The sequence below is a fragment of the Physeter macrocephalus genome, chromosome 6, assembly GCF_002837175.3.
Source record: "Physeter macrocephalus isolate SW-GA chromosome 6, ASM283717v5, whole genome shotgun sequence".
NCBI classification, from domain to species: Eukaryota; Metazoa; Chordata; class Mammalia; order Artiodactyla; family Physeteridae; genus Physeter; species Physeter macrocephalus.
The window spans coordinates 54,305,235-54,329,828 of record NC_041219.1 but is presented as its reverse complement, the minus strand read 5'-3'; the positions used below and the strand labels follow the sequence as shown (position 1 = coordinate 54,329,828).

The window sequence follows — 24,594 nt, the reverse complement described above, 5'->3', positions numbered from 1 at the left end:
CTCTATAAAGTTTGTTTGAGGAGTCAAATAGACACACGTGAAAAATGGTTATGAAGTGGGGGTCAGGATTTGGAGCTCTGAACTTTCTTGCTTTTAGCTTTAGGTTATCTTTTTAACTTTTCATGTAACTTTAGAAATTGACTTCCCCCTAAAAGAGATTTTTTTTTTTTTTCTAAAGACTGTAGCCCTCTCACTAAGCACAAACTCAGGCTAAAGCTGCTGAAACTTTCCAGATTCCCATTGTTAACAACAAGGTTTGTTTTTTGATGAAGGTCATGCAGATGTATCTCATGAACCCTTCTGTAGCCTGGCTTTATATCAGTTATTATGAGGGTGTGACCTGAGAGGCATACGTTTATCCAGCGTCTCTCTTGCAGGAGACTTATAAGGTAGAGGGGTATTCTCGAAGGCATATTTGTTTTCAGCTTGCTAGGGTTACAGATGAGTGAGGACCATAACACCAAAAACATTTAGGGGGTCCATTGAGTACCCTTCTGTTTGTGCTCCAAATGGGAAGGCTAAATTAAAGGTTGGATCTCAGAGACCACTAAGAATAAGCAAGTCGTTGAATTTTATAACCTTATATGTGAAGACTGAGTCAAACTAAGCCTCAAATCAAGGTAAAGAGGTTGATTTAGCAGTTTAAGGGTCTGCCTAAAGTAAACTTCAAAACTAAAGTTAAAACAAAGATAAATCCTGAGTTTACGCATTTTAATTCTTATATACACTCAACAGATTAGTTCCATTATTTCATGATTTTTTTTTTAATGCAGAACAGGACCACATCTCATTCTTAATATTCCTGCCAGCAAAAGCTGGCTATGGCGTGGCACAAAGGCATTCACTGAATGTTTGTTAAGTGAATTACATAATTTTTTTAGTGTCAGTATGTGTGATTTGATATGCAGTATATCTAGTTAATGCAGCAAAAATATCATGACGGTTTACCATATTTGTTCAAAGAACCACATTCTTGCACAGAGTAGCTGCATTTAAGTGAGAAAGTAACACAAAGGTCCAAAACTTTGTGAAGAGACCTAGTACCGTCATCCTTCATCTTCCTGATCCTGACGTACACTGTGACCAAGAAGGTAAAGTCAGTTCTGGAGAGAAAAGACTTTGAGGCTAGACCATTGAATTTTATTCCCTTGCTTTCCTTTTTTACTTTTCAGAGTTTAGCTCTCTGCTGGGGCCTCTGGACAAGAATGTCATTAAAAGAATACTGTTTCTGGGAAGTTAATACGTTAGTTGTTCCGGGACTTCTTTGGTGAACCTACTCTGGGGGACAGTGGTGTAATGGTGACCCGGTGAGAAGTCAGAACTGCTACTGGCATTTACGCAGTAATCCAGGGACAGCTGAACCTGCCTCCGAGGACTTCCGCAGATAGAAAGAAGAGTAAGAGGATTTTGTAGCAACAGAGGAACCATAGTAAATATAAAAGCAATTTGCCAGGAGCACAGTAAACGATCAATAAATGTTAGCTTGAAAAAACAGTGGCATCTTCCAAACAATAAAATATTAGTACTGCAAGGGCAAATGCCTTAAGTCCCAAGTGGTACTCAGTACAAGGTATACCTTTCCTCTCAGAATGAGCTCCCAGAATGTACCGTAACCAACCCACCTATACTTAGATTAAAGATCTGGTACAGAAACGGGAGTGGGGAGAAGGGGGCAGGCCATGGAATTGACTGGAGGGGCCTTTCACTGAACGTCCCATCCTGGTCCAAGAACATGTGTTCCCATGTCTTAGATAAATGGGTTGCAGAAACGGGATGCTGTAGAATTTTCTGTTGCAATCCGTATGGAACAATAGAGGAGGAGCTGGTCTGTCTTCCAGAAGATCTCTAGCCATCTAACCTGCTCAAGTGGAAGGGAGGTTAAAATAAACACCTTCCGGAGGTCACTGTCTTCCATCACCGTGTGTCATCAAATGCTGGCCTCTGAAGCCAATTTGAGGGTCTGATACATAAATAAATCCTTGCAAGAAGAAACAAAGCTTTCAGTACGTCAACCAGAAAGCTCTCATTCCCTTTTCTAATTTAAATTATTTTCCTTAACAGCTCGGTAAATGTAGGATTGGGGGGATATTGACATTTTGGCATTATATTTAAAAGCAGAGGTTATCTTGACAAGTTCATTGTTTAACTTCTTTATGCCAAAAAAGAGATAGGTAGTTCTAATTCTGCATAGCTGGAGAACTAATGTGGTCTGACCGCATTACTGACAGCTTTTGGTAGGACTTGTTGCCAATGTACTGAGGTTGTATGTGGACAAAAGACATAACCTCTGGATCCTGTAAGGCATCCTCTTCCTACTTGGCAAGTGTCCCTCTTCCCTCTTGAGATGAGGCAGTGGCAGTTCTGCCTTGTGGGAAATGCAGTTTCTTTTCTGAGTGGCCTGCCCAAGTTAGATGGGGAGAAGGAAGAGATAAGGACATCTCCCACGTGATTGACATGGTTAAATGTGTCCCAGAGAGGCCACAGTGACTTTTTTTTTTTTCCTTGATGGATAGATTTGAGAACTGTGCTGGTCGGGCAGTTTCATACACTTGCACCGAGTAAGCTCTATAGTTTTTTTGTTTTGTTTTAAAAAAGTGACTCCTTTTGACATGAGAAGAAAGGGCATCTTGGTCATTGCATGGAATGAATTTTTATCCTTGAAATATTTTTCAATTCCATCATTTTTTAACTTTTCAATTGGACTTTGAAAAATTTCAGAGTGCAAAACACTACATATTTTGTAATCTGTCAGCACCTCGGCACGAAATACATTTACATCAGTTTGAGATTCATCTCTGATTAAGAACAGGGACCTAAAAAGTCCGCTTTTTCATTCCCAGTCATAGAGCAGTGAGCTAGTATCTTTCCAGATTCAATTTTACTGTGAAAAATATGACCTCTCCACTACCACCGTTTATCACATTGTCTTCTTCCTCAGTGCTCGTGCTTTTTTATGTCAGTTTTCCAACGCAAACAGTAATTACCTGAGATACCAGCGCTTTCAGCTCGCGGCCCAGATGCGATGGCAGCTCCACACAGACACGCACACAAAGAATGGGAGTAAGTTGCACAAATCCAGTGAAACTCCCCAAAGTGATTTTTGTAAATCAGTGTGTCCGCGAAAGAAGCCAGAGGAGGCCAAGCTAAGAACGTGGGAAATGAAATAGGGCTGCAGTGCTCGGAGGCATGAGGGGTGTGGTAGGAGAGCCATGGCTAGACAGTTGGGATATTGGCGTGCAAGGTGAACGTGCATGTAAAGGAGGTGCCTTGAACTTGCCGCCTTGAACTTGCCTTTAAAGCTTCTGCTTTGGAACTCTTTCTAAGTCTGCTACGCTGTGAGTGTGCACTTGCGGCCAGGAATAAAATACAAGTCTTTTTTGAGAGATTAGTGTTGTTTGTGGCAAGCTATCCAGCTTCCCCGCTCTCCAAATCCTCTGCAAAACAGTGTCGTCCTTCTGTGGTTGGCAGCGTTGATACCACGGGTAACACGGGACTCGTACTACGAGCCTGCTGATTAGGGGTCCCTTACAGAGCCCAGAGCCTTCCACCCCAGCCCCTGAATGTGTAACCTTTATCCTTAGAGAAGTGTGTGTGTGTGTGTGTGTGTGTGTGTGTGTGTTTTAAGAACAATAGAAATGCGGAATTTATTCACTTTCTCTGGTTTGTCTAGACAGGCTCCAATTTCTATATTGTATTATACCACATAGGCCTGAACTCTGATCTCTCTAGTAAGTTAAAAATTGTTTGAGACACTAAGCCCTGGCTGTTCCCTCTCTTAACTATTTTATGGGAATAGTATTAGAAACAGAGGAAATGTGATATATTTATAAAGCAACCATTAAAAATCATGTTTTCCAGGAATACATGATGTGAATAGTACTCACAATATAACACTAAATGGATAAACAGGGTATTAAGCAAAACGTGAAGTATGATACTGTTAAAAGTTGATTTATGTAAGTTTATAAAAAGGCTTGGAAGAAAATCAGCAAAATGTTGCAAGTGGTATTCTTGATGGAATACCTATAGGCTATTTATTGTTTCTTTTATATTTTCTCCCATACTTTTCAGAGTAAAATATGCATTGATTTCACCATGAAAAACATAAAACTTTATTTTAGAAAGTCTTAAAAGGAAATAAAGGAAAGCAGCAGGGGAGTCCTCTGAGGCCAGGAAGAAATCAGTGTCACTGTTGAAAGTAATACCAGGCCTTGTTTCTGTTGACTTGAAGATTAGTGAGCTCCTTGTTCATTAGGTGGGTCAGAGGTGTCCTGCTGGTGAAAAGTGCCAGCCCGGTGACACACAGCAGGTGCAGACCCTTCCTGTGAGCCCTGGGAACGTTTGGGACCTGCCAGCATCTGGCGGGTTGGCGGCTCCCCCAGCTGCTGTGTGTCAGGCAGATGCCGTGCCAGCGTTTCAGAGTTGGAGAGCCGGCGCAGCTCTGCCTCAGCCCCTCAGGCTCGCCAGTACCGAGTGCCTGGCCAGAGTGTCATCGGGCCCGAGAGCTGCCCGATGAAGTCATCTGTCCTTTGATGTGCTTTCAGAGGGAGCCGAGGTGATAGTTATTCATCCAGGGTAAAGGGGATGCAAAACAGAGTTAGCGCAGGACTGCTACTCAAGAGAAGAGACCCAGCGTCACACGGGGCCCGGGCTCAGGCTCGGGGGTCTGGCGTTGTGTAAGGATTTATCTGTCACCCATTAAAAGGAGGATCGATGGCCTCGGCCCAGTGAACGAGGGAGCTCCAGCCAGGAGGCAGATCTAGTCATGAGTTCACTCACCACATCTCGTGGCCGAGAAAAGCACACACTTTCTCCAGAGGCAGAACCTTCCTTCCATTGCAGGAGGTGAAGGAACACACGCAGCACGTGGCATCAGGCTTTCAGATGAGCACGTTTCACTAGCAGTTTGGGGGGGGTTTTTTTTAACATCTTTATTGGAGTATAATTGCTTTACAGTGGTGTGTTAGTTTCTGCTTCATAGCAAAGTGAATCACTAGCAGTTTTTTGTAACCTCCTTGTAAATAGATGGGATGAGCAATTGTGAAGTAACTGGAGTCTTTCTGTATCAGGAATGGCACCTCTGCAAAAACAAGCTCACCCTGTGCTTGGTCTCCAGCCCAGAGTCAGAACTGCGTCTCGCGTTGATGTACACGCCAGCGGTCCCCACGCGGCCCCCAGAACAGTGGGTGGGTGTGACTGTGTACACGTGCAGGTGTATATGGACCTGCTTCTCTTTACAGTCCCGAAGATTGCGGTAGTGGTTACAAGAGCTCTAGTCTTGCTCCGTTTCTTTGCCTTGGGAGGCGTAAAGAGACTGGAACTTCTTGTTTCAGATTGACCTTGACTTTCCTCATTTTTTTTCACCTCAGATCATCCAGCCCCTCTTAGAACTTGACCAAAACAGAAGCAAACTAAAGTTGTACATTGGACACCTGACAGCCCTCTGCCATGACCGAGACCCCCTGATTCTTCAAGGACTCACTCCACCAGCTTCCTATAACTTGGACGATGACCAGGCAGCATGGGAGAATGAGCTGCAGAAGATGACCCAGGAACAGGTAAGTCTCTCACCTGAGCTCTGGCGACACCCTCGCAAAATTCAGCTGCTCTTTAGGTTGATGCAGTAGAAGCTGCCTTGGAGAATTCAGGGTTCAGAGTCAAGATTCTTAACAGTGGTTGGTTCTCCAGTAGATATTAGGAGCTACCATTTGAAGTAAGCCCCACTTTATTCTTCCCTCGGTGTAACTTGCCAAAGGATCAGAAAGGGCTGGTTCGGAAGGGAGAGGGTTAAGGGGAATCTGTTATTTCACAGAACTGATGGCCACTCATGATTGTGACCACGGAAAGGAAGGCTGAGTTGGGGATATTTGGATGAGGATCCTTGACAAGTCAGCTGTCTCTAGGGAACTGTGGGTCACATCCTACTAAGTTTTTCAATAAAAGGACCATTAGGCGAATTCGTTTAGGTTACCCTCCCCTGCTCCACTTTCCGTTTACTGTTGCCTGTGAAATCCATTGGTTCTCTTTTTTCCATGTCGTGATTTTTTTAGTTCAATAGAGAAAACGATAAGGCTAAAAGGAGACAAAAACCATGAATAAAAGAAACAAGGAGAAAACGGGATGAGGGCAGACATGGAAAGTAAAAGAAAGAAAAATTGAATAGACACTGAGAAATAAAAATAGAAAAAAAGAAATCGAGCAGCTTTAGAACATTAATCCTAAGCTGCTTCTGTTCCTGGCTACGGAGTGGGGTTGATGGTGTCCCAGCCCGTCGTAGATGTGATCGTGCCATCAGTCTGCTAAAGCTCTGCACCAGAGTGTCGAAGCTGTGCGCTGTCTTCCAGCTGAATGCCTCCTATTTGTTCACCCATAATGCGTGAGCGGAGGCTGTGTCAAATAGGACACATCCTGTGGTGTGAGGTTGCAGGGAGCAGTGACAGCCGCCGTTCGAGAATTGCATGCTGGGGTCAGGGCGGGACTGACTCCCGGGTGTGGGCATTGCCTAAAAACAGACCCATTTAACGGCCTGTCAGTCACCCACCTGATTTGTGTGATGGAAAAGGTAAGGCCGACCTCTCAAATTTAGCGTGTTGCCATGGAAATCTTAATTTCTTTCTTCTCAAAAGAGGGAGAGATTTAAAGGACAGAATTAAATCGAATTTCTGGTAGCTCCTTTTGATATTAATAACCATGAAGTTAACATGCCACTGGAAGCCCGCTGGAAACAGAGCACACAGCCAGTTAATTTTAGAAACTCCACTTGAAAATGTTGCAGAGAGACAGGGCATCTTAAAGCACGAACAGTGATGTATCAAAGTTTAACTGGCATTAAATTATTTCTTTGTGAAACAACTTGTCTTGGAAATGAAAAAAAGTATTTTGGCTCAGTCCTGTTTTCCAAATATGCCTGAATGGAAGTAATCAGTCTTTCTAAGGGGAAAAAAATACCTTCAGGGTGAGGCCAAGGTAGAAAATCTCAAGCTAAGAGTTTTTCAGAAAGTTTTGAGTAAAAAACCAGGAATTCAATAGAAGGCATGCCATCCCACATGTTATCATCCAAACAGTTTTGCTCACATACATGAATCATGTTAATATTGTCACGTTTGCCCTTGGCTGAGAACCTGCTTCAGTTACTGAAGTTGTTGCCTGAGGCGTATGAAACTGTATCTTCAGCAGCATCCCTGGAAAACCTGGGGAGCAGGTGGCTAGGGTCATCTGTAACGGGGCACAGCAGCTAACCACACCTTCCATCAGCTTCTCCAGAGCAGCTAGAATTTGGTGGAGAAACCAACCCATTTTCTGCCACCTCTCTCCAAGTAAGATTTTAAGGGAGTGGTGCAGGCTGTTGAGAAAGATGCCCTGTGATAATACAAAATGACTTGCCTATTGTGAGCAAGGTTTGACTTTAGTTGTTGAAGCCCAAGAAACATTAGATCGAGAGCACCGCTAAATATGCATGTTGGTTTATTTTGTGTGTGTGTTTTTCTTTGGGGATATAGAGCCTTCTGCAGCTGACATTTGTGTTGCTCAACTCTGTGTGTCCCATGCATTTCACTGCCACCATGCTGCCCTTGGTCACACACCCCCATGAGGACAGGACAAGAGCCTTGTCTGTCTTTTTCAACACTGTTCTCTGTACGAAGAATAATGCCTAGCACATAGTATCTGCTCAGTAAAGGTTTGTTGAAGGAATGAGAGAAAGTGAAGGAGGAAGGCGGGCCGGATACACTCCATACTTCTTATCAAAGCGCACAAGGCCTCCTTGCACTCGGCCTAATTCTTAAATGCATATCTCTTCTCACCCTATCCCTGAAGCATACAACAACTGACAGTCTTTCAAACTGTCAGTTGACTTACGGTTTTCGCACGTGGGTCCTTTTGATCATAATGGTCCCTCTCTGCCTGCTCTGCCCTTTCCTGCCTTGTCTCCCTGCGGAATACCTAAATAGGAATCTGAGTTTTTAAACTCAGCTCAGACATCATTTCTTTTATGAGTTCTTTCCTGAAACCCCAGGCCCAGTGTGCCGCTCCCTCCTTAGGGCTTCTGTAGGACCTGTGACACTCGTACTTACTAGTTTTCATATCTGTCTTCCCGTTAGTCTAGCCTTTCTGTCAGCTGAGGACATGAACCATATCATTTTCATCTTAAAATTCGTACCACATCAGGTGCTTGGTACTTGCTTACTAACTCAGATGAGTGAGTGAATTCTAGTGAGTTCTGCATAGTTTATTACTTTGTGTTTCATAGTTATGATTCTTATTCCCTAACTAGATGAGTTTCTTCACTGCCAGAACCATGTCTTATATTTCTGAAGTGCCTGGCACAGTACTGTACATGTAAAGAACGCTTATTAGTATATACCTTGCTGATTGTTTATTTGGTGACCCAAGACAGTTTCCTCAGTGCCATTCAGTAGCTTTGGATAATCTGACTATTGATGTCAGGAGAACCACTCAGACTCTATCCTGAGTTATGACCCTATTATCTGCAACTGCCTGGCCTACAGAAATATTACTTTACATCTGAAGATTTCCCAGAATTGTTTTGTTTCCTTTGCCCTCTTAGAGGCTGGCTATCTTACCAACTAAATTTATGGGTTTGTTTATTTTTCTTACCTTATCGGTTTTTGCTTTATGTATCTTGAAGCTCTGTTATTGAGTGCATACACATTAAGGATTGTTATATCTTCTTGATGACTTGACTCTTTTATCATGATGTAATATCTCTTTTCAAAGCTGGTAATACTCCATGCTCTGAAGTCTGCTTTGTCTAACATTAATGTAACCATTCCAGCTTTCTTTAGAATTGTGAGTGCACGATAAACCTTTTTTCATATATTTGTCTTTAAGCTGTCGATGTCTTTATATGTACAGTGAGTTTCTTGTTGACAACATATATTCACCAGCCTAGAGGACACAGGTCTAGGGGGCAAGGCTGTCTCTTCCTCCTTGATTTCAATAGGCCAGGCTGCCACCCAGGGCCAGAGGGCTGGAGCTGCCACCCCAGTGGGCCTGGAGGACAGCATCCAGCCAAAGAGCCTTATTCTCAAGCCTTAAAATCTGATGAGGGACTTCCCTGGTGGTCCAGTGGTAAAGAATACGCCTTCCAATGCGGGGGACGTGGGTTCGATCCCTGGTCGGGGAGCTAAGATCCCACATGCTGCAGGGCAACTAAGCCCGTGCGCCACAACTACTGAGCTCGCGCACCTCAACAAGAGAGCCCACGTGCCACAAACTGCAGAGCCCACGCTCTCTGGAGCCCGCGCACCACAACTAGAGAAGAGAAAACCTGCACGCCACAGGTAGAGAGAAGCCCGCGAGCCACAACAAGCGCTGCAGCAAAAGATCCCGCCTGCCGCAGTGAAGACCTGACGCAGCCAAATAAATAAATAAATATATTTTAAAAAATCTGATGGAATTTGACCTGCTAGGTTTTGGACTTGTTTGGGACCCATGATCCCTTTCTCTTCTTTCCAGGGTCTCCCTTTTGGAATGGGAATGTCTAGCCTATGCCTGTCCCACCATTGTATTTTAGAGCAGATAACTTGTCTGGTTTCAGCAGGTCCACATTTAAATTTTGCCTCAGGATGAATCATGTTTTTTAAGTCTCACCCACACTTGATTTAGATGATATTTACGTGAGATTTGGGATTTAGAGTTGATGCTGCCGTGGGTTAAGACTCTTGGGCTGTTGGGATGGGGGTGAATGTGTTTTGTGTGTGGGAAGAACGTGAGTTTGGGGGGATACAGAAGGCAGGGTGTTATGGGCTGAATTGTGTCCCCTGCAAAGTTTATATATTGAATCCCTGACTCCAGGAATGTGACTGTATTTGGAGATAGAGCCTTTAAAGGTAATTAAGTTAAGAAGAGGCTGATAGGTGGGCCTTAATCCAGTCTGATTGGTGTCCCTGTAAAAAGAGGAGATTGGGACATACAGAGACACCAGGGCTGTGTGCTCACAGAGAAAAAAAAAAAACGTTGAGGACACAGCAAGAACGCAACCATCTGTAAGATAAGGAGAGGCCTTAAAAAAAACCAACCCTGCCAACACCTTGCTCTTGGACATCTAGCCTCCAGAACTGTGAGAAATAAATTTCTGTTGTTAAGCCACCCAGTCTGTGGTATTTTCTTCTGGCAGCCCATGCAAGCTAATACCTTGTTTTTGAAAGATATTCTTCTCTGGGTATAGAATTCTAGGTTGACTTCCTGGTTTTTTAATATTTTAAAGATGCTGTTCCATTTTCTTCTGGCTTCCATAGTTTCTGTTGAAAAGTCTGCTGTATTCATGTGTGCTCCCCCTACCCTCTCATGTTTCTTTTTTCTCTGACTGCTTTCAAGATTTTTTTTTTTAACTTGTGTTTTCAACCATTTGAAAATAATGTGACTATTTGTATTTTACGTTATATTTCCTGTCTGGGCTAAAATCCTTTTTGAGATCTCTGTGTGCCTTGTTGTTGTTCATTAATTTTGGAAGATTCTTGGCCCTTATCTCTTCAGATATGTCTTTCGTCCCTTTCTCTCTTCCCTTTCTATATCTACAATTATGTATTTGTTAGACCATCTGATATCGTTCCACATCTCTTCGATGTCTGGGGGCTTTTGTTTGTTTCTTTTGGGGATTTTTTTCATGTTACGTTTGGAGATTCCTGTTATCTGTTTGGATAATTTCTATCAATATGTCTTTAAGTTCATTTGCTTTTTTGGGGTCTCATTATTTTTTATTAAGTGGCAAATATTATAGGTAAAAGAAGAGTAGAAACTGAGATTAATAACATTTATGTCTGGAAATAGGCAATTCCTCTTCTTCTGTCAGACCATTAGCATTTGGGAACTGAGTCAAGTCAGTAATTGAGCTGGGTTTGAGTTACCTTCATCGCTCCACAGGCTTTCAATTTTCCAGTGGTGAATTGTACATTTAGTGCAAATTCTTGAGTGCTGATTTTTCCTGGATTTCAGTAGTTCCCTCATGCCTGCACCACAGGGCTCCCCCTTCGCACTCTTGTCCTCTCCCAGTGCAGGCTGCTCTTACCTGTTAATGCTAAATATAGTTAAAGTCTTGTTTGTACCCGGTTGCATTTTTCTTTTTTCATCTGCAGTGGCAACCAGTGTCCTAAACTGGTTTGCATTTTTACAGTCCACGTTTTTACCTTTTTAATATACATGTTTGTTTACACGAACAATGTGCAGTATTGTTCAGTGTGATATAAATTTGAAATAAATGACATCATACTACTCAGGCTATCTTTCTGTTCATTAGTGTCTACTGAACCTGAGCCTTCTAGTCACTTGCTATTGGAAGGAAAGATGTTGCTGAAATTTTTCAGATAAATGTAAGTCTCATACCATTTTAAGTATGGCTCTGGAGCCCTAGAGAAACTTTCTTTGAAAAAGTAGATTGAGGTCGTGTCAAAGTAGAATGCTGTAGTGGTACAAAGTGGCTAGAATGAAGAAAAAGGTTTCATTAGGTTCAGATTTAGATTTAAACATCTCTGTTGATTCTAGGACAGCCCCGTATTTGACCACTGTCTGTTATCTTCCAGAATCACAGCTCATAATTGAAATTCCAGGTCCACTTTTCCCACACCACACACCTTCTACAGAAGGTGTCTTCTTTTCTTTGCCAGGCCCTCTTGCCAGCTCCTGGGCAGGAAACCTTGTTAGTGTTTCCATAAATCTGGCACTGACACTGGCCTATATATTTGGTGGGACCAAAGATTCTGGTGTGTTTGGCAGGCTGGGATCAAGGATTCGGCCCACATGGCCAGCATTTTTGGCAGGGCCAGGGCTGAGGATTCAGCTGGCATGGTGGCATTTGGAGGCAAGGACCAAGGTGATGGTGCAGATGGTTGGGAGACTGGCTACATACAAGGAGACTGAACAAATGAGTAAGTATATTGAAGCTCATGGGAGCAGGCTTGTTACTCCAGGAGGAGGAAGGAACAAATAAAGAAGGGTGAAGGCAAGTCTGGTGGTGTTCAGTTGCTGTTGGAGGTGTCCATATGGACTCCGGGTTTTTGACAGATAATAGATTTAGCTTTCTCTGTGTGTACATTTGTGTGCTCACCTACATGTATACATGTGTGTATTTCCTAGTTTTATCTGCTGAAGCACCTAGAAGCAGTGACACACCAGTAACAAGGAGCTCACCTAGCTCCCAGCTCTTGGTTTATAGATGCCTTTTTTCACCAAAAGGAACCAGGGCTCCTTGGAGACATGTCTCAGCCTAGGACTGTGTGTGGCAAAGTACAACATAAATCCAGAGCATCTTATACCAGAAAGTAATGGAGTGTTCCAAGAGTGGTGGGGATATGTTAGAAGGACATGGGGGGGACTTTCCTGGTGGTGCAGTGGTTAAGAATCCGCCTGCCAATGCAGGGGACATGGGTTCGAGCGCTGGTCCGGGAAGGTCCCACATGCCGCGGAGCAACTAAGCCCGTGCGCCACAACTACTGAGCCTGCGTGCCACAACTGCTGAAGCCCGCGTGCCTAGAGCCCGTGCTCCACAACAACAGAAGCCACCATAATGAGAAGCCCCTGCACCACAACGAAGATTAGCCCCCACTCACCACAATTAGAGAAAGCCCGCACACAGCAACAAAGACCCAACACAGCCAAATAAATAAATAAATTTTTAAAAAAAGAAGGAGGACATGGGGGGCTCCCAATAGCAAAATCTTCAGGAATTTGAGCAGCAAAATTAATAATGGTAACAAATTACAGCCCACTGAGTAGAACAGGAATCTATGAGTCTGTACTAGCGTAGAGAAATCAGTAAGCAAATACATGGTGGGGCAGGGGCCATGCCCTGTAGTAGAATGCCAGCTAATACATGGAGAAAGAGTGGTGGAGTGAGAGAATCACCACTGGGCAACCATCACAGTAATAACTGATTTGAACTGGAATCATCTATGAACGTGAAAACCAGTGGGTGGAAGTTAGTTGAGGAACAGGATATTTGCATAGGCTAAAAGTGTCTCTTCACACACACACACACAAAAAGTTATTTCAGTTAATTAGCACAAAATCCTTTCAGTTGATTTACGTTGGAAAAACTTGGCAGACACCATCTAAACCCAAATGACTGAAGGTAACGACACGTGTAGTGGGGATAAATGAATGTGATGTCTTAATTCTAGGTATTAGCCAAATGGCACATATGTTGCTGAAACTTCCCCCAATTCAGCAAGCACAGAGACACCAAACGCTAAACATGAGAGGAAAAAATGAAAAATTGTACTTTATCAAAACTTTAAACTTTTGTTCATCAGAAGACTGGGAGGAAATATTCACAATGTATATATTGAACAAAGGACTTCTATTGAGAAGATATTTTTAAAATCAGAAACAAAAAGACAAAACAACATAATTTTAAAATGGGCAGAAGACTTGAACCAGGCAGTTCACAAGAGAAAATACACAAACCAAGCACACGAAAACAGTGCTCACATAAACGAAAGCTACAGTGAGATAGCAGTGCCATTCCAAGAAAATGGCTAAAATTCACCAAATGTGAATTTTACACATTCACCAAGTGTCCACGAGGGTGTGGAGCAGCTGGAACTCTACGCGCAGCGGCGAGGGTGGTCCAAGGCTTCGAAAAGCTGTTAGGCGGTTTCTTATTAAATTAGATACACACCTGTCCTATAACCCAACAATCCCACTCTTCCTTATTTACTCAAGAAAAATGAAAACACGTCCACAGAAAGATGTGTACAAAATTGTTCAGAGCAGCTTTATTCGTAAAAGCACCAAACTGGAAACTACCCAAATGTTCGTTAACAGAAGAGATTTTTTTTTAATTATCATATATCATATAATGGCATACTACTCAGCAACAAAAAGGAATGAACTACTAATACAAGCAACTTTATGAATGAATCTCAAAAACACTGTTAAGCAAAAGAAGCCAGATGCAAACGAATATCTGATTAATGTCTGATTCCCTTTGTATGGCATTTCCAGAACAGGAAGAACTCATCTGTGGTGATAGAAACTAGAACACTGGACCCCTGTGGGAATTGACTGAAAGGGGTCCCAGGAATCTTTCTGGGACGATGGAAATGTTCTGTGTTTCGGTTGGTGAGACGATCATGTGGGCGTATATGTTGATCAGATTCATCAAATTGTACACTCTGACGTACAGAGATCTGTGCATCTTGCTGTATGTCAATGATAGTTTAATTCAAAACAAAAGCAGAAAAGTCACGTTTCCAGTCTCCTCTCGAACTTTTTGAAGCAGTTCGACTGATAGGCAGATTCTGCTGAAAAGCTGAAAGTGGAATTTCTCCCTGGAGCACGTGTCCTTTTTCTACCACGAATGCCAGCCCTCTGACGGCCGACTACGCTGGAATGAGCCCTCACTGGCCAGCTCGCTCCGTGGGTCACTGCTGTGGACTCCAGCACCTTTCCCAGCACCCAGGCCAGTTTTGACCTTCAGGGAAGTATTGTCGCACACCTTGGCTCGGACCTCGTCGTCTCCTCGGAGTTCTTCCATTTGTTTTCTCGATTTTGATCATTGGCTGCTTGGCTTGTCCCCTCTCTCGTCGACGGCATTGTCGATGCCGGGGTGGCTCACTCTGGGAGCTCGTGGGCCATCAGTCACGACGTGACACTCTTCTCTCGTGAATGCATCTGCACAGGTTGTCGTAGCCCCCAAGTGGGCCATGTGGACACAGGAGCTCTGGGGGGCAACGGGGAGAGAAAACAAGAGAGAGAGAAAAGAGAAGAATGGGTTCTTTATGGGCAGCAAACTCTGTCCTTGTTCCCAGCCTGCATGTTTCTGATCTGGTTTTCTCCTCTTTGCTATGTTTGAACTTGTTTCCTCGGCTCCGACATTGAACTCTTGTCCAAAAAGACTTAGAGCAGCGGAGCATGAGAGGCTGAGAGGCAACTAGTGATCCAGCAACAAGAACTGCAGGCCCTGAAGACAGATGGGTGTCTGTGCCTGACTGGGCTTGGGAATGGAGTGTTTGTATGTGTGTGTGTATGTCTGTCTGTCTGTCTTACATTTATGAGAAAACCCTGTGGGGCAGCCTCACTCTTTCTCTCCCCTCTGCTCTCACAGTCTGGCACTCTCCGCTCCTTCTGACAGCTTTCCACTAACCTTTTCATGCAAAGAGCAGAGTATCTTGCCAGCTGGATGTTAAAAATCTGGCAGAGAAGAGATTGTTCTAAAAAGAAAAAAAAAAAAAAAAGAGGTAGAAGCGCTGGGAGACCCCACGAGAGAGGACAGGGCCTGGCCATATGCTGGCTTGGGCCCTGAGACCCTGAGCCTGCTGCCTGACTTTTGGTAAAATCCCCTAAAACAAGGTTGCGGAGAGGAAGAGGAAGTGAGGATTTGAATATAGGGGAGGTGAGGAACTCTCTCACACAGATGAAGTGACGCAGATGCTAATCCTTCTTTGCAAATCACTCCCGACCTGAGGGCAGCTGAGTGGTGGACACGTGAAAGGTTGCACGTAAATAGGAGCAAACATAACGGCTTTTGCGCTAAACGTGCTACGTCAGCTTGTTTGTGGAGAGCGAGAACGCTGTATTAAGAGACCCAGCCAGACCAGAACGTTTTGATACAAAAGATCCCTCCGGACCGTCTCCCCCCCCTTAACTTATCTCAGAGAAGGGGGTTCTGCTGTTTCTCTCTTGTCTAAGGTCCCTCCCTCCCCATCCTGATCCTCACCACCAGGGCCTGCCCCCAGCTGGCCAGGACTAAATTAAAGTGGACATGAATCGCCTACTCTGAATTCAGGTCTCCTGTGCCCTCAGCTTCGCAGCAAAGAGGGCAGGAACCTTTCATTTTGTTTCCATTAGCTTGATCTCGCACTGGACCCTTTAGAGCTCTGAAATAGGAATATGGAACACTTTTTAATGATGCAGCTCTGTATTTATAGAGATCTTAACATGTTTTAGCTGCCCTGTGTTTTTCCTTTGTGTTGAGAGTATTCCCACGGAAGGAGGAGGTCAGCACTTGTGATTCCCTGGAGCTCCTGCAGGAGCAGTTAGTTACCCTCTTGGAGTTTTCACGAGTCTGGGCAACTACTACAGTCCAGCACATTGACTTACAGAGAGAATGCAGGGAAATGACCCTCGCGAATGTCCAGAAACTGGCCCGGGGCAGGCACTGCCACCCCAAAGCCCGTGGGGCGGAGAAACCTCGGAAGCGACAGTTTTCCCATCTAGTCGGAGCTTTGAAATAAATCGTCCTTAGCTTTCCTCAAACCACTGTTTAATTCTCTACCGAAGGTGTGGTGGGACAGTCTAGAAACAGAAGTCACTGAAACGTCTAGCGGGCAGCGCCCAGCGTGGTCCCAGCCACACCCCTGCCCCCGTGCGCCTGCACGAGGCCGAGCTCCGCTGTCACGGTGGCCGTGTGTATGTACAGCAGAATTCTCAGGGGAAACCTGTGTGAACTTCAGAAAAGGAAGAGGTGTTGGGCCGCACCCCTCGCCCCGTTTACAGACGGTGCTGCTGTGCCCCCTGACCTAAAGCGCTGCCTCCCCCAGAGAGTGGGGGAAGCACTGCCACAGCCTCCCTCCAGGCGTCCCCTCCTCCCGGTGCCCCAGTCCCCACTTGCTGCTGTTCTGACTGTTGTCCCTATTACTTGCTGGGCCTCTAGGCGACTCTCCTGCACCTCCAGTAAGAACATCAGGGCCGCCGGAGCAGTGAGGTTTTTCTCCCTGAGCCCCTTCCGGTGCTAAGTGGGAAAGGTGGGACCAGGCCACACTCACTTGCCACTGGGGCAAGTGAAGATGTGTTTCTGATGCGGGAGCTGGGACTCAGAGGCATCTTCCAATGTATAAAATGTTACGAGTGACGGTTAGGTCTTGTGATGGTTAGGTGGCGCTGCTCACGAGCAATACTGTAGCAGTTTGCAAGGCCGCCGTGACGAAGTACCACAGACCGGGTAACTCAAACAACGGGAGGTAGAAGGCGGAAGTCCCAGATCAAGGTGTCAGCAGGGTGGGTTTCTCCCGAGGCCCCTCTCCTTGGCTTGCAGACAGCCACCTTCTTGCCGTGTCCTCACGTCGTCCTGCTTCCGTGCAGGTACCTCCCCGGTGTCTCTGTATGTGTCCAAGTTTCCTCTTTTTCACAAGGACACCAGTAAGATTGGAGTGGGACCCACACTAACAGCCTTATCCGAACTTAACCGCTTTAAGTCACTTCTCCAAATACGGTCGCAGTCTAAGGTTTGGGCGTTAGGGCTTCAACATGTGAGTTGGGGGAGGGGACATGACTCAGCCCATAACACTATGGCCAGTAGCCCATGGGGCCTCCTGGGGCCCTAACTACCACTTAAGTAATTGTTTCAGCGTTTCAAACAACCAACTTCCAAGCAAACTCTGGAAAGGCCTTCCACGTAAATCACGGGGCCCGCCTTTTAAGAGGCAGGGGGTGCTGGAGAGTCTTGCTCACATCCGCCAGTTACAGAATCCTCCCTCAGGTGGGGGGAGGTGGGGATGCAGGGCCTGCCGGTGGTGTCAGTCCAGAGTGCCCTGTGACACAACTTAGAAACTAGACCTTTCTTTAAAAGCTGTGTAATAGACACAAAGGCATAAAGTGTGAAGCAGATGCTCGCTTAGTGAATGAATGAAATCAGGAATCTTCTGGAGATAAGATAGTGGCATTCTTCTGCACCGTATAAATGCTATCTTACTGCTTTGTCTACCTCTTTTTAAAGACCACTTCGGCACAAGAGAAAATGCCCCACCTAGCGTGTGCTCCTGGTGAAAGGGAGCCTGTAATTTTAACACTGAAGATAACAGATCTTGCTCCTGGTGAAAGGGAGCCTGTAATTTTAACACTGAAGATAACAGATCTTGCCGTAAACTGAAGGGATACTCAAGTCGCCCTAAAAATCAGGTTTTGATGGACAGGATTCTTCGTGGGGTTCTTTTTAAAGGCAAATGGTGGTTTTAATGTTATCAAACTAAAAACAAAAAAAACCTTTCCTAATAGAAACTCTCAGCCAAACTTAAATGCTAAGATCTTACTGCCATCTTAACAGAAAAGCAGGCTGTGGTGGCAGCTTAAGGTAGGGGGATGGGGTGTTTGACGGAGCCCCTGCCTGACGGTCACTGGTTCAGTTCCTTCCTTTGAATCAAGCATCTCTCCGAGGTAGTACCTTTTTAAATGCAGGCGTTTCTAGGAAGGGCAGCACGGTGTCGCGCACGTTGGCCTGCCCAAGGCTCCTGCGCACTAGGAGGATAGGGACGGGGAGTGACTGGGAAGAGGAGAGTTCAGAAGGGGACAACGCTGCCACGTTAAAAGCCAGCTTAGTCTCCAGTGTGACCCAGGCCTGGTGATAAAGCATCATCGTCCTTAGGGTTCACTGCTGTCGGCCTGTCGCACAGCTGAAGTCCACACCGGCCCTCTGCAAGTGTTTAGCCTAAATTTGAGTCCACGGATACTTATTCATGAGGTTACGTTTAGCACAGATGGGCGTCAGGATGCAGCTCGTGGGAAGGCGGGGAGTCACCGAAAAGGCAGGGTGTCGAGTTTTCTGGAGCGTGCTGTGCGGAGAGCCGGACGAGGAGCCAGGAGAGGAGACCCTTCCGACCCTCCGGCCTCGGGAGCTCAGCTGGGTCCCGCGTTGTTCCGTCAGGAGCAGCTGCGTTTACTCAGCCTCATCCCCTGCCCCTGGCTCTTCGCGCGTGAGGGAGCTGAGACGGGCGCGACGGGACTTGCCCGGCAAGATGAAGCCGAGTGGCCAGATGGGGCCTGGACGTTTCCCTCCGTCCCAGACCTGTCCCCACCACATCCCCCTGTAGTCCCGGGGGGAGAAACCCCCTCCGCCTGTCAGAGGACGCCCCCGAGACAGGCGTGTGCTCGGTGGTGCCGCGCGTGCGGGGGGGTGGACGCCTGTCTGTCCCAGGCCCGTGTGCCTACCAGGTACTGGGACTTTCTTCGGGGGGGAAAGTGAATAGTAGGTCGTTAAAATGCCTGTCCGGAGGTTTCTTTAGCCTCCCTCGGGGCTGTGGCTTTGCCAGCCGCGGCCTGCTCCCCGCGTGGTCGGCTCCCAGGCCCTGTCCTGTCTGGTGACACGGTCCGTGCCCCAGCCCGTCACCCCCGCCTTCTCTTGCCCGCGCAGAGCGTCCTTGCTCACCGGGCCGCAGCTGAAGGTTGAGCCCGCCTCCCTCCGCAGCTGCTGCTTCGCGAAGCTCGGGGACCCCCCCGCTGCGGGGCCTGGGAGGAGCCTCCCTTCCCTTGTCACCGCGGCCGTTCCTGCCGCGTGGAAACCACGCTGTGGGAGGCCGCTCGGGCCCTGCAGCGCCGTGGCCTCGCCCGCGCTTGCCAGGGGACTGTGCTCCCCGTGTGCTGAGCCTTGAGCGTCCGCTGAGCCGGACGGGACTGGAAGGTCCCTGGGTCTCTCCTCTCACCCTTCCTCACCTAAGGAAACGACTGCAGAAGCCGTGAGCTTCAGGGGGCCAAGGGAGTATTTTTCTTTCAACTCCAGCTTTCCCCAAGAGCTTTCAAATCCCATCACATCCTCTTCCCTTCAGCACCCAAAATTAGTACCTGTCCAGGCCCCGCCCCGCCAGCCTTCTCCACGTCGGCACAGGTGCCCGTCCTCGCGTTGTGCCTGCCCCAGCACCGTACACAGCCCGCCAGACGACGGTCACTGAGTGACACTGAGAACACTGAGTGTTCTGAGTGACGGGGGTCACTCGGCACAACCCACACAGCCCCGCAGCCTTAAGCAGCCGTGGCACCGCTTCCATGGCCCCTCTGAATTGCTGGAGCAGGAGCTTGTAAAAGGTCATTTTGTCATCTCACCAGGGAGTTGGGAGACACCACCCAGGGAGTGTGTCAGGCCGGCACTAAAGAAAAAGCAAAAATCAAACAAGATCCGTGGTTCCCTGAGGGAGCCTTGCCACCTCTCCCCGTCGCGCTGGCCCTAGAGTCGGGCGCCACGTGCTGGACGTGGGGCGTGCGCTGCGCACGTGCCGCGGCCGTGGAGGCCGCGTCCCTCTCTGGTCCTGCTCGGCCGCGCTGAGTCAGAGGCGCGGATTAGCTGTGTGCTGCTCTAGCACGTAAGTCTCAGATGCGGCAAAGCCCCGTTCTTGTCTGATGATGGCCTCAGCAGTAGATTCCTTAGCTGTTTGCATGGCTTCTTTTCTGTGTCAGATCCTCTCCCTTTGGCACGGCTTCCTTTCTGAAAGCCAAAGCCAACCCGCTGGCCTGGCCTGGCCGTGTCCGAGATTCTCAGAACGCTCTTCTGCTGCTCTGATGGTCCCTTTGACAGAGAGGGACATTCTTCCCCGTGTGGATAACAACAGGCTCTTAAAGTGAATGTCTCTACTCACGTCAGTTAACAGGTTTGTGAGAGGTGGTGTGAGGTGTTACCGGTTAAAATCCTGCCTGGCAGGAATGCTGCTTCCCCATTTAAACCTCCGCACTGTCTCCAGCCTCCAGTGCTGCCCCAGCAAGTCTGGACTGGGAAGTGGTCCGTCTCTGCCTCAGGACGCACTGCATCTAAGTGCCCCAGCCACATGGGTACCTGGCTTGCTCTTTTCAGCTTTATTGGGATACGACTGACAGATAAAATTGTAAGATGTTCAAAGTGGACGATGTGATGATTGCTATACGTATACATTGTGAAAGGATTCCCCTCATCAAGTTAATTAACACATTTATCATCTCACATTTACTTACCTTTTTTAAAGTTCTACTTAGCAAATTTCAGTTACACGATACCGTGTTATCAACTGTAGTCACGACTGGCTTGTTGTCTGAACGGGATGATCCATCAGGTTCCTTTGGTGTTCTGCAAGGTTTGTACACGAGAGAGGATTCCGCATTCTCTTTTTTTTTTTTTTTTTTCCCTCCATTCTCTTGATTCTTGACATTTAATGTAGAGGAGGCCGATCAGCCCAATGTAAACCTCCTACTGGGTTGGGGGGGCGGGTGGTCTCTTCCCACTTTTATCTTTTGTAGCCATGTCTTCTGTCTCCTCCTCTGTTCACTCCCTTCCCTAACTCGTTCAGAGAAGGTATAACACCTATATCAAGACAGAACCTTTCTGGAAAGAGAGCAACCTGGGAGGTTGAACATCACGAAGAAGAGCTCAGATTATCTCAGCCAGGGAAGAATACTTCAGGCAGGAACGCATCCAGCGTTTTAGAAGTGTCTAGACCTAAGTAGGTTAGAAATTAAGACAGTATGTTAGTGACATCTGCAAGTACAAAACGATTATCAGCAAGCAAAGTTTGCGCTGGTTTATGTACAGATAACTGTCTAGACCTGGACTGTTGCCGCACTGTCGGTGCCTGGTTCCAGCTCCTGCCGTATCCGGGTGTCAGCAACCTGGGTTTTGGTCCCTAGATCCGTTGACTCCAGTTCACCTGGGTCACTTGACTCCAGGTTGTTGACTCTCACAAAACCGTGACTGACACTGTCCTTCAAAAGATGATAAGCAGCAGTGACATGCCGACTCTAAGAGGTCCGGTGGTTAGCCAGCGAGACCAGCTTTCTTGCAAAAGTCGCCTCTGAGGCAGGCGAGAGATTCTCTTTTTCTCTCCGGAGCGCTTGTGCATCTGGAGGCAGCAGTCTGGTCCCTGACCGCTTGCTGGCGGGGCGTGAAGGACGAGCCCCGGTTTCCTGGGGTGCACACTCCATCAGCCTAAACTGCACCAGGCCCGTCACCTCTTCGGGCCTTGCTCGCCTCACTAAGGTTAGAGAATTGAACTGTGGGTTCTGTTAGCTCCCTTCCAGGCTTTTGATTCTCAGTTTTGGAATCGGCCTGCTTTTAGGTCTGGTAGTTCCACTGTTTGCTATTTTGTAGGGGAGGGGGTTAGTGTAGAAATGAAATCGTGTGCTTTGTACTAATACAGAGTCACGAAAAACCCTCTCTGCCTTACTTCCTTCGGGGCTAGGGGGTTGCCAGTACCACACTGCAGGATCTTCAGTGCCGTAGCCGGGAAGCAGAGAAGCTCTTGGTTTGTTTTTATCTTTGTTTAGTTTTTAACCATTGAAAAATCTAGCTCCCCTAAGGCACATGGCAAGCATTCATTCAGTAACTGTTTAGGGAGCACCCCCTCCGTGCCAGGCTTAACGTGCTCTTGGCGTTACTGGGAAGTCATTTATGATTTTCACGCTTCGGGAGGCCTTAGCGCCGGGGCTTTCCTCCTGCCTTGCTACCTGTCGTGAGGTGAGGGAAGGAGAGGAGGAAGTTCCTTTATTTCGCCACGTGACTCTTGAGGAGATCGCCGTGCAGCGGCCTGTGGCCATCAGTGGAACTGACTGTGGGTCCCCTGGTGGAACGGACTCTCGTTTTTATTGCACCGTTTTGTTCCAGATTCGTCATGGAGGAGCAATGACACCTTGCTTACTTTCGGCCTAAGCACAACAGTCTTTCCTTCTTTAGGAAGACACATCCAGACGCTGCCGGGCAGAGGGGTTCATTGCAAGGCAGGGAAGGGGGAGGGGAAGGCCCAGCAGCAACTCCACGCTCACCACCGCGTCCGGTCATCGTGCAGCGTCCGGGGCAGGGTGGCAGCTGCTTCAGGCTCTTCACAGTAGGCAGCTGGGGTGCGGGGAGACCTTGGGAAGGAAACTGGGAGATTCGAGCTGCAAGCTCGGACTTGAACTACGAGGAAGGGAGGGCCTTGGAGTTTATCGTGATCTGTGGGGCGTAATCGCAGGACAGATTCTTCAAGGGCAACTTTCCTTTTCCCTGTTACTAAACGCTAGAGGGATTCTACAGGGCAAAAAAGTGACCCAATTCCTGTAGGAAGGTAAATGAAATATTTACTACCTGGGCATGAAATAGCCGCCATGCTGTCAGGTCCCTCTGACCATGTAAGTGTTTTGTTTGATTCAGCAGATAATTATGACAAAATACATCGCAATTTATTCTAGCTGTTCGAAAATCCAAACTCGGGTTATTTCATGCCTTTGTATCTCCTGGGTAGACGTAGTTGAGCAGCCTGCTGATTGAGGCTGGGGACCGTGGCCCCGATCTGGCCAGGATAGAGGACCACTTCGCTTGACCGCCACTTCTGGAAGGCTCCAGTCATCAAGTCCGCTTACAGCCCACACCTCATGGCCTCTGCGTCCTGGGACCTAGCTGTCAAAGACTTCAAGTTCAGATTCTTGTCTGATTCACCCAAACCGAGCATCTGTTGTGTAATTTCCCACCCACCACCAAACCAGCTGCAGAAACGAGTTAATCTGAGTCACTGCCAAGCATGACTGAATCTGTGCAGTCAGGTTTCTTGTAACCATCCCTCCTGTAAACCCATCCGGCCATCCTCCTCTTTCACCTCATCCTGTGTCTGTGAATAGAGAACTATTTGCCTTGAAATACGGCTTTTTCTCTCCTTAAATTTAAGCCTTCCCTTTTTCACGGGTTTCTGTTTGGTCTCCCTTGGCCTTGACCCGGCTGTGGAGAGAGGCCGCCCCTGCCCTGAAACCCTGACCTGTGCTGGCGGTGGATGTTCTGGGCAGTTTCGGGTCTGCCAGCCCGTCCTCCGCCGTACCCCCGCCCCTCCGTCCTGCCCGGCTGGATCCTGATCATCCTTCCACTGTCAGCTCTGCTCTCTGACAGCTGTCCTGACGTGGAGAGCAGGAAGGGAGCTGGAGTGGTCTCTCTCACAGCCAGCCTTTCATGATGTGTTTTTGTGGAGCGTGAGGTTGTGAGGTATCCTCTCTGAAACGCCTTCTTCCCTGGGCAGCGGTGGAGGCCGACATGCCCGCCCGCCTTCCTGCCACACACCCTCCCCGTGTGTGCTGCTTGGAGCATCCAGATTGGGTTGCTGTTGCATTTGTGATTCTTGGCTGGAGTCCCTCTAGAAATCATATTAGTACTCTGAGGGCTGGAATAGCTACTCAGAACAGAATACATTATCATAACGTTCAGCAGACAAAGCCAGAAAGTTCCTGCCAGAGGCCACCTTGGTATCCTGTGCCTGCGCCATGTTCTGTCTTTTGAGAACTTTGGCAACGTGGGTGTTACCATGGGTAGTTGATGTGTCCTGCTACAAGGCCTGCACCATCAGACAGTCTCGATTTGGAGATGCTTCAGATTTATCTTAAAAAGCTCTTGGGAAAGTTATGGGTGTTTTCCCCCAGGATCAGCATCTTTTCCTTTAGTTCATTCTCCAGTTGTTTTTCGGTTGTCTGCTATGTGCAGGTTGTTTGCTAGGCAGACTTGGTATATGTAAAAAAGAATTCATTGAGGAGCTTGCTGAAGAGTTGGGGAATTGAGCACGTAGCGAACTCTTGAAACAGGAGACAAAATGAATACTTCAGCCGTGTTCACCTCGGAAAAGGGATGTCTCCACAGACAAAAGGGGCGAATGATCTCCACCAGGAAGAATAAGTTAGATGGGGAAGAGGGAGGTGTAGGAGGTAAGATTGTCCACACCCCAGGGTGAGGGAACCACATCAGAGTGAACGCAAAGACAGAGGGTGGCACGGACATACCAGCAGATGAAACTGGAAAAGTAGGATGGGGCCGGAGGGTGGCTGCCGTGCCAAAGAGATTGGACTCTCTTGTAGGCAGGAAATCACTTAAGATCTTGGAAGAGGAGTGAACCTAATCCAACCTGTTTTAGAAAGATTACTCCTACAAACCAAGGTTGAAATGATTTGTGAAGC

At 47.2% G+C, this 24,594-nt stretch overlaps 1 protein-coding gene across 44 annotated transcripts in view; it reads left to right on the top strand.

Annotated features, from left to right (window-relative positions):
* The window catches only part of ERC1 (ELKS/RAB6-interacting/CAST family member 1), a 573,654-nt gene that overhangs the window by 393,350 nt on the left and 155,710 nt on the right, over nucleotides 1–24,594 (top strand). For 41 of the 44 annotated variants that reach the window (XR_008617636.1, XR_008617631.1, XR_008617632.1 and 38 more), the window contains one exon: nucleotides 5,370–5,558. Coding sequence is in view for 22 of the 44 variants with exons in the window: in XM_055085407.1 (XP_054941382.1) it covers nucleotides 5,370–5,558 (189 nt within the window). In the remaining 22 variants the exon portion in view is untranslated. Of the gene's footprint in view, nucleotides 1–5,369; nucleotides 5,559–6,050; nucleotides 9,389–20,305; nucleotides 20,528–22,907; nucleotides 23,644–24,594 lie in introns of those variants that run through there. The other 3 variants (XM_028490873.2, XM_028490871.2, XM_028490869.2) reach the window with 3 other exon arrangements.